Source organism: Olea europaea, chromosome 15 (genome assembly GCF_002742605.1).
Source record: "Olea europaea var. sylvestris chromosome 15, O_europaea_v1, whole genome shotgun sequence".
Taxonomy (NCBI): Eukaryota; Viridiplantae; Streptophyta; class Magnoliopsida; order Lamiales; family Oleaceae; genus Olea; species Olea europaea.
In genome coordinates, this window is record NC_036251.1 from 23,044,514 (window position 1) to 23,054,764 (window position 10,251).

The following is a 10,251-nucleotide window of genomic DNA, read 5'->3' on the forward strand; positions in this document are numbered from 1 at the left end:
AAAAAAAAAAAAAAAAAATTTCAATTGCGCTATAACAATTTCAAATTTGTTTACTATTAGATGATGTGAGGAGATTTGATTGAATCAAAATCTCATCAATCAAATAAAATAAAAAACTTTCCCACTATTTTTTTGACGCTTCATTAATGTGTAAAAAAATTATGGAATTTGTGATGTACAACAAGCATTTTTCTTTTTGTTTTCATGGTAACTTCAAATTGATCGTGTTATATGTATATAATTGTTTACATGATTTACATACACATGATGTGGTGAAATAGTATTGGATCGAAATTCCTTCAACAAAAAAAATTTAAAAAAAAAAAAAAAAGACTTCATCCACTCTCTTTTTGACATCCTATTTATGTGTAATTCTATCATGTTCAAGTAGCATTATTCACTTCAAATAATATTTGATCTCCATTTTCTCAAAAACTCATTTTTTTTTTCAATACAATTCTCAAGTAAACTTTCTTTTATAAAATAATTTTACAAGTAAACTCAAAAAATTTTCTTATTTGTTAACCACACGGTGCACACATTCTTAAAAAATTTACTATTTCAAAATACATTTTGCATATTGAATGGGGCTCAAATAGGAGGTTTATGTATGCAAGTACGTTCATTTGTTGGAAATTTGAGCCTTTAAGGGAATCATTCTTTGGTTGGTCCAAGAATTGCTTTTAATAGATGCACTAGTGTTGTGTATATGAAACACTCAAACCAATATTATTTTAATAAAATAGACCGACAAAATCCTCGTAACCTGGCTACCATTTCCACCAACCATGCTATAATTAACGTGTCCAAGGCTCCCCAAATTCAATCTATCTCCAAAAAAGTTGGTAAACACGATATACCTCACCATTTCAACCAACCATCTATTATTTTCTTTATATATTTCCTATCTAATTGTAGAAACTATCTATGGTTCTCATTACAAATTTGTGAGTTTTGCATGTGCAATGGAGGAATGGCGGCTACAGAGAGGTTAACGAAGTTGTTGTACACTGTGGTGGTGGAGGATGATGCGGGGATAGGGATGTCAACGAGCCGAGTCGAGCTAAGTAGAGCCCAATCGACTTGCGAGTTGAAACTTGAGGCTTGGGCTCGGCTCGGATAAAGTGAGCGAGCTTTTTTTTGAGCTTGAGCCAAAAAAAATTTGCTCGACCCGAGCTATTGGCCCAGGCCTTCACGGGCTGAGTCGGGCACTTTCTTTTTTGACCTCTTTTTTTTTTTTTTTTTTAAAAGGCATCCACAGTCGGCTACTGCCTTAAGAGGCAATCAGCTGTGCTGCCTCTTAAGGCAGCATTTTTCTAGCTAATTTATTTATTTATTTTTCCTCCTCCTCAAGCTCACGGGCCAGCTCGAGCTCAGCTCGTCCTTCGAAAATGAGGCTCGGCCTGAGCCTTGGCCCAATAGAACCAAACCTCGAGCCGAGCTACGGGCGGCCCAAACCGACGAGCCGAATTGCCATGCCTATGCGGGAAGGAGGATTCGTCGTCGTTTCAATACATGCTTTCCTAGAAGTGGTGGAGCAGATCATGAGGGTAATCAACCTAGTGATCTTTATGTTATAATCAAGGTTACTTGCTTTGTCCCTTCGTCTTCAATGCCATTGTTTCTGTTTGTGTAATTTGTAGTTTGGATAGTTTATTGTAGTTTCGAGCTTTGTAGAGGATGCAACAAAAACTCTTTAATCCCTACTCATTTTTAGTTAGATGGTGTTGTATCACATTCTAATGTTCAAGTGTATGATTCAAAAATTTGCAATGAAATTATCAATTTTGCAAGTCAATTTACATCAATTGGTAAAAATAAAAATAAAAAGAAAAAAAGCTCTCTACGTCAACGATCAGAAAAAGTTCTAAAAGACAGGCTTTTGCAATGTTGAATAAATGCTACAAAAACCTTCCATCAATGGCAACATCGACCTTCGCAACACACGGTAAAACACTGCAAAAGATCTTTTGCAATGGTTTTTGACCGCTGCAAAAGCCTTTTTTTTGGTGTAGTGAATATCCTATCCATAGCCCCTATTTTGACCTTTTGCGGGCCACTGTAAAAGCCTTTTTTTGTGTAGTGAAAATCATGTCCATAGCCCCTATTTGAGGAGCATTAGTGATGAATTAATGCATAACCATATTTGTGCCAACAAATTAGATAATTAGAGCACAACCGCTGCAGAAGCCTTTTTTTTTGGGTGCAGTGAAAATCCAATCCATAGTCCCTATTTGAGTAGCATTAGTGATGAATTAATGCATAAAAATATTTGTGCCAACAGATTAGATAATTAGTACACTTTGACTTGTGTTTCAAAGTTGCCATCCTTCCTGACATAAAGCAACAAGTTTTTGTTTCAATTGTGCTGTTACAACTTTCAAATTTGTTTTCTCACAGATGATGTCGAGGAGATTTGATTAGATCAAAATCTCGTTTAAAAACCAAAAAAAAAAAAAAAAATTCCCATTATTTTTTGACACCTCATCAATTTGTGAAAAAATTATACAAATGACGATGTATAACAAGTATTTTTCTTTTTGTTTTCATGGTAACTTCAAATCGATCGTGCTACATATATATAATGATTTACATGGCTTATATATACATGATGTAATGAAATACGATTTGATTAGAATTTCTTCAACCAAATTAAAAAAAAAAAAAATCATCTACTCTCTTTTTGACACTATTTACAAGTAGCATTATTCACTTCAAATAATATTTGGTCTCCGTTTTTTCAAAAACTAATTTTTTTCGAAACTCTTTAATTTACAAATATATCCAAAAATTTTCCTTATTTATTAGCCGCACATTCTTATAAAATTCACTATTTCAAAATATATTTTTTTGCGTGTGCAAATGTACATTCATTTTTTGGAAATTTGAACCTTTTAAGGGAATCATTCGTTGGTTGGTCCAAGAAATGCTTTTAGTATATGTACTTGTGTATATGAAAACACTCAAACCAGTATTATTTTAATAAAATAAACCGACAAAATCCTCGCAACCAAGCTATGCCTGAATTAACGTTTCCAAGGCTCCCCAAATTCAATCTATTTCCTGAAAAGTTTGTAAACACTATGTACCTGACCATTGGTATTAACCGTCCAAACCGACATTTCTAATTTTCTATGATTGTCGTGACCAGTGTCCAAGGTTTCCGTACACAAATCTCCAATGTTGATAAATTATGGACTGCAAGGATACATTAGATTCACTAAATAAAACTTATGCAAAGTACTCATTTGTCGATGATTACTCCTATATAAGTCGACCACACCGTGGCATTCAAGTTCACTCAGCTAGTGCATCAGTATATATACACATTATCACTTCATTTCCATATTAATCTATCTGCAAAAACAAACAGAATGGCAGAGCAATACCCTCAAGGCCATGTCAATAACACTTCTTCTGTGGAGGCCGAAGAGCATGGATGTTTCAATTTTATGAGAGAGGATAGAATGGAGGAAGAAAAAACTCAAGATGATATTGTAATGACAGATTTTGACACTGGAAAAGGGAGCAAAGGGAGGCAAAAGCACACTCTGATGGATGAGCTTCAACGCTCTCATAGCCACTCAAGCTCGGTAAATTTTATAACTCTAGCCATCCTTTTCCAAATAAAGTTTCATAAACCATCTGTTCAAGATAATTTATTTTCCGTTTTATTGTTTAAATTTTCAGTCTAGTGAGGAGGATGTAGAAGAGGGCGGAGAAAGGAGAAAGAAGAAGGAGAAGAAGGGACTGAAGGAGCCTATCAACGATAAGATATCTGAAGATGAAGGAGAAGACACTGAACATAAAGACACGAGCATTCCCGTTGAGAAATGTAATGAAGAAGCAAACGCTGAAACAGCTAAGGCAGAAGAAAAGAAGGGCTTTCTGGAGAAGATCAAAGAAAAACTTCCAGGCCAGCACAAGAAAATTGAAGAAGGCACTGAAACTCCATATGTATATGAGCATTCCCCAGGAAGCGATGCAAAGGAGAAGAAAGGGATAATGGACAAGATCAAGGAGAAGATGCCCGGGCACCATAATGAAAAGGAAGATTAATTTCCCAGCGAAAGTGTGAAAATGATTCTAGGTGTAGTTCCCTTTGTTAGGTTGTATTTGTTGCATTGCCTTCTAACAAGAAAAACTCATCACTGAGTAGAAGATTTCTTCATCTAGTCTTTTCAATTCGCTTCTCAATCTATGTCACTATGTCGTTTCTTATGAGTGTATTTTATCAACTATGTTTTCCACACTACCTTCCTTTTCGCTGAATCTGTATGCATGTAAAGACTACATTTATCATCAAGAAAATCTACAAAATCGTTGAAGTCCTATTATGAAGTTGGCTGCATAAATTAGACCCAGAATAGATGCAATACTCAGCTTCTAAAAAGCACAAATACTTATAAATTTATTGCGAATATACATATTTGATACGTATTTACTCTTGGATATTCTCTAACACGTACCAGATACGTAATTTTTAATTATTTTATATTTTCGATGCATATCGTACACGGTATGACACGTGAATGAAAATTTTATTGATTTTAAACTCTTTTAAGTACGTGTGTTACGCGTTTTATGTATAGGATGAATAATATGCGTAATATTTTTAAAGTATTGATATAATTTTTAAAGTAATTGAGGTATTTGATATTCTTAAAGAAAATTTAAAATTTAAAAAAAAATAATATATATGAACAAATTTTTTTATGAAATTATGTATCATAATGTGAAAAGGTTGAATAAATATAAATGTAATATTTTGATTACAATAACTCTTCTTTGTTTTGTCAATGTCTCACGGCTTTTATTCTTTTTATTTTTTGCTTTTATTCAGACTTTTGTTGTTTTTTGCGAGAAATTGAGACATATAGTTGCCCATAAGAAAACATATGTTCATGAAGGTATATTTCAATAGTAGGTATTGTTTGTCCTTAAACCTTGTTAATGGTTACTGCAAAATATAGACATATTGAAAATTATTCCCTTTCGAATTTTTATTTTCATTCCTTATATTTTGAACTCAATTTATTATTTATTTTTATTTCACTTTTGTAGCTAGAAAAAATATTCTAAGATTCATCAACTTTAAAATGTATATATTACTTAATAATATATTAACATAAAATGAATAATTCTACTTTTACATTATAAGGAGTTACAAAAAATTTTATAGATAGATGAACTGTCAAGAAGATAGTAGAGAATTTTATTTTTATTTTTTTAATTTGATTGAAGAAATTTTGACTCAATCGTATCTCATCATATATAAATCATTCTATAAATGGTGATGTACATCTAGCACACCCAATATAAAATAGTTATATTTTTATTGAAATCAAATTTTATTGAATAACATGTCATAAAATAATTTTTCAAAATTTCAAACCAAAAGTCTTTTCTAATTTTTTATTTTGACAAATAATTTTGAAAAATGACAAACCAAATATATATAGTAATGCATGGGTATTAATCATTACAACACATTTTTATTTTATTCATTTTAAACAACAAATTTGGGAAGGAAAAAAATTTTAAAAAATATATTTTTTCATTGGTCAACCTCAAATTTATTGAAAAAGAGACTTGATTAAAAATGAAAGTTTATTGATTAAATTTATTTAATATTAGAAAAATTAAAAAAATTTCAAAAAAAGAAAACTCAATTGAACAATTAAAGTAGTTAGTAAAAAAATTAATATGTATACAAAGTACAAACCATAAAAAACATAATTTACTAATGTATATTTCAAAGTTGAATTAATATTAGTAACCAAATCAATTAAATGACCAAAAATGAAAATTTCATTATCCTAATAATATATTTTTCTCTAAAGAAGAAAAACCTTCAAAACTTAATAAAAGTTGACTATATAATGCATTAATTATCAATAAATTGCTTCCCAAAAAAATTTTCATCTTTAATATTTAATGCCAAAAAAAAAATAAAAATCAATTTTTAAGTAACTCAAAAATGTTACAGATTTCTTTCTAATTCCTAAAGGAGACATGAGGATAAATGTTACAAATATGTTAAGGCAAATATCTCCTAATTATTAGGGTCATTAATATTAGAAATGAAAGTTTGTTGATTTAATTCATTTAACATTATAAATTCTATATATAAATAATAATCGGTTTAATAAAATATGCCGTTAATTATATAGTATTATTGTAATTTTTTTTAATTCTATGTAATAATCTTTTTATTAATTGTATACTAGTAATTAGTTATAATTATGTTTAGTGGAAATTAATTGACTTAACTGTTGAAATCAATAATAATTATTAATTAACTTATTTAGAGGAAATAAATTGAATCTATTGTTCACATTAAATATAACGATGTAAAATACAAATGTTTTAACACCTATTCACACCTAGGTTATTGAAAATGACTTTTTGTCTCATAATTTATCAAATTAATGTAAATTAATGGTGATTAATGAGTTGGTGGATTATTCGAAATGACTTTTCATCAGTTAACACAACTATTTTAACTATTATATTTTATTTTCAATCGAATCTTTTAGGAATTCAATATTCTTTGAATATGTAATAGTGGGTTAAAAAATTAGTTGTATACAATTTTATAATCTACTAACATTGTGTAGATGGTTTTAGAATTTTAACACATATTATAGTGTTATAATAATTTATTTAGTTTCATGTAATGATAAGAATATAGCGGAGAATAATTGAGGATTTAAGCGTGAAAATAACCAAAAATTATAAATGTTTATTGCAGAAATAATGTTGTGTAATTAATAAAAATTTTAGTGAAAATATAATTACCCTATCTATATTCCGTTTTTTATCAAAACGTAGGTAACATGAAGATTCATGTATTTCCAATGTATCATTTCTGGGTCCAATGGAATTCATAAGTATAGGAAGAAGCCCTCTCAAATAGTGAAAGTGGCCTCGTTACCCGCACCTCTGATCAAATGAATGGAGGACTGACTGACCTGGGTTTTCACTACAAAGGCTAGCTCCTATTCCTACTCTTCCTCCTTCTCTTCCTTCATCATCGCTGGTCCTACCATAGTTTTTAGTAGATAACCCCAATTTTGGTTTAATAGTACATCCCAACAAGGGAAACCAAACTTGGTGTACCACTAGAGCAAAGCAAAGGCAAGGGAGCTGATAAAGGTGAAAAGAAGTATGAATATCTTCTTATACCAAACGCTCATTAATGAGTACTGCAACTTCAGAATATCAATTAAAACAACCTTTCAAATTTCTTTTTTATTATTATTTTCTTTTTGTTAACTAAATGAGGGTATATTGAACATATAGTTAAATGTGCAAAGATAAAATTGGTATTCGAATGTTTCTTCTCAATCCTCCCTTTAAATATATCGTAGATAGATGCAAATGTAGATTATTAATAGCAGTGGATGGCAAAATATTTTTTACTTAATAGATAATTATTGTTATTAGCAAATAACTTATTGAAAATAGATCATATTTATTAAATTATTAATTCACAATTTAAAAGAAATTAAACGCACTTCAAGATTGAAAATTTATTTAGCCCTTGTCTGGTTGGTGAGTATTAAAATCAGAATTTTAATAGATTTTGATAAAAACGAAAAAAATATGTGATTGAAAAAAATGTGGATCTCATATATATAATTGGAATTAATTGTTAATATTGACTTAAATTAAAATCTTGACCTTTATCTCCACCTAAAACGGACTTAGCACTAAATAATTGACAACCAGATTTTCATTATTGAAAATAAATAACAGTATTAATTATTTTAATACATATAAAATTGTATTAGTAGTTGACAATAATTTTATTAATGTACATAGATAATAGTATTAAATTTTTGTAAATAATAAATTTTTTAACACACGTATTCTTTTTTTTTTTTTTTTTAAATGTATCAATATACTCATATCTTATTCAAATTACGAGTTCGAATTCGAATTCGAATTCGAATTCAAATTCGTGCTTCTTAGCTCAGCATTACATAAGCTTCGCTGTATGAAAAAGGTTCATGACTTGGAATTGCAGCCCAAAAATAATTTTTACCCTTCAGAAAATTGTCAGCTAACAAATATAGATTTTGGCACAAAATACAATAACAGAAGGTGAGCAAATAGCCAAATTGGCCCAAATACGAGTGCACCACAAAATCCATAGCATCATCCTACACCTACTTATAAACACAAGAACCAGATCTTGTCAAATCAACAGGCTTGCCTAGATTGTTACCTCTCAAAGTTACTTCACATAAGATACTTCTATAGAACTTCGGCTTCACCAGCCTCCCCAGAATGTAGGCCCTTGACCTCATAACAAATGTAAGGTTTAGAGGCACATCTACTCTCTCAAGATGATCTTTGGCGCCACTAAGCACCGGAATTCCACCGTAAAGTGGCACCTGGTACCCCTGAACTAAAGCTATCACTGTCCTTTGACTCTTTCTTGATTGATAGAAGTTCTTAATCTGCTCATTTCATCATATAAAGCAGTAGAGGACAAATAAGTAAGTCTAAGTAAAAGAATGTAATTTCTACAAGAGAACATGAAAAACAAAACCCCAATGCTTTAATGAAAAGAAAGAAGGCATTCCTGTGAACAAGGCTGTGCCTAGAGCTCCAGGGGAGTGGCATCTCAGACATTCAAAATGTAACTACACATATATGATGAGAATATGAAATTTTAACAAGCCCAATATGAACTGATAAATATTTTGAGGAATCAGCAACTGAATTCCAGTTAATAGGCAGAATAAGTTCATTCACTTCTACATTTTTACCATAAAAAATGATGATTCATTCATATTTTACATTGTCAAGGTTATACAGTACAATATACAGCAATAATTACTAGGAGTAATCAACTCACACAATAACAGGACAATTGACAAAAGATAAAAGAAATGAACTTATATTAATAATGGGACCCTAACCAAAGACCATCATCGAACCAGAGTTATATAGGCTAAATTTGATGACTTCAGACAGGAATGAAAAAAGGTAGTTCAAATTAACAATAAACCTTTTGATCAAATACTGCATCATAAATCGCTGAATATGCAAAATTTAATTGTTTAGGCACTCGATATTCGCCTTTCACTGCTCCCAATCTCTCGTACTTTGTTTCCATTTACTCATGAGTGAACCTAAAGGTAGTTCAAGTTAAATCAATAACCTTATGGTCAAATATTCTATTTCAAATCGTCAAATATCGCAAAGACCAAACTTAATTACGAATTCCCCTTCCAAAAATACGATGACATGATTAAGGTATGGACCACATCTTCTTCCCAAATTGCTCCAAATCTCTTATACACGATGACACCAGAAATATGATGACATGATTAAGGTTGCTTCAAGGTATTGCTCGCCACATCTTCTTCCCAAATCTAGTCATTAATAGAATCACTCTGTACCAAATCACCCTAGCTTATCCTATAAAAGTGGTGAGATTGCAAGGCATAAATATATAACAATTTATCCGCGTTTCACAATCATATGCATCCCTCTCTGAATTGACCGGTATTCGGAGCCTTCCCCGTCACTTTTTTTGGAGACACCGATAATAGTATAGGAATCGAAGAAACAACCTTGGACTCAGAAATTTTTTTTATAGATGTTTTACAGAATACTCACGGCATGGGGCCCATTATAATAAAATATTCACATGAGGTCCACCCCATGTGTCTAACCTGTAGAAGATCTATGCAAAACTCCCTGTACACAGGTCATTTACCCTTTTCATATTATTCCTGTCATCCTAAATGCAAAGGTCCAGAGTTCTAGACCTCATTAAATTAAGGTCAGTCTGCGAATGAATGTTCCCAGGCTTTGGAGAAAGCAGCTTTTTTTGTATTCAAAATCACAGAGACCTAGGTGATAATGAACTTACATACACCGAGTCCCTCCCCCCCACTAAGTGCATCCTTCTCCTTTTCTCTTTCCTTCTCTCTTTAAATGCAAACTCAACTACCTCTCTGCTAGTTGACACCATATTAATCATTTAATTCTCATCAAACCCAAAATTGGTTCAGTAATTTACTAGCTCCAATCTGACAGTCCATCCTATGTGGGTACAACTCACCCGGAAAGGGGCACCTTTTACGGGGGCAACAGGATACAATTAAATTGTTACATCAAGCAAAATGGTGTTACTGTTAAAATATAAAAGACTTACATAACCAGAAGCCAGTTTGAGGTCATAATAGTGAAATTCAAGGGGCTTAGAAGTGACATGAACACCAAAGAAGG

General features: G+C 31.3%; 2 protein-coding genes across 2 annotated transcripts; one reads left to right on the forward strand and one right to left on the reverse strand.

Moving 5' to 3' along the window:
* The first annotated feature begins 3,325 nt into the window (after positions 1-3,325).
* Positions 3,326-4,171, forward strand: LOC111411040 (phosphoprotein ECPP44-like). Its single transcript, XM_023041614.1, has 2 exons — positions 3,326-3,593; positions 3,691-4,171. The coding sequence occupies exons 1-2, from the start codon at positions 3,375-3,377 to the stop codon at positions 4,057-4,059; spliced, it is 588 nt and encodes a 195-aa protein (XP_022897382.1). The 5' UTR covers positions 3,326-3,374; the 3' UTR covers positions 4,060-4,171.
* Positions 4,172-8,078: 3,907 nt separating this feature from the next.
* LOC111411407 lies at positions 8,079-10,246 on the reverse strand (the record flags this gene model as incomplete). The annotated part of the gene is made up of 2 exons (XM_023041942.1): positions 8,079-8,468; positions 10,178-10,246. Coding segments are annotated over 2 exons (363 nt in total), but the record flags the coding sequence as incomplete, so codon positions are not given.
* Positions 10,247-10,251: the final 5 nt, after the last annotated feature.

Excerpts from the sequence above, each read along its gene's own strand:
- LOC111411040 (XM_023041614.1), top strand. The coding sequence starts at position 3,375 with ATGGCAGAGCAATACCCTCAAGGCCATGTCAATAACACTTCTTCTGTG. Across the intron at positions 3,594-3,690 it reads CTCATAGCCACTCAAGCTCG|TCTAGTGAGGAGGATGTAGA; the intron begins GTAAATTTTATA and ends TTAAATTTTCAG.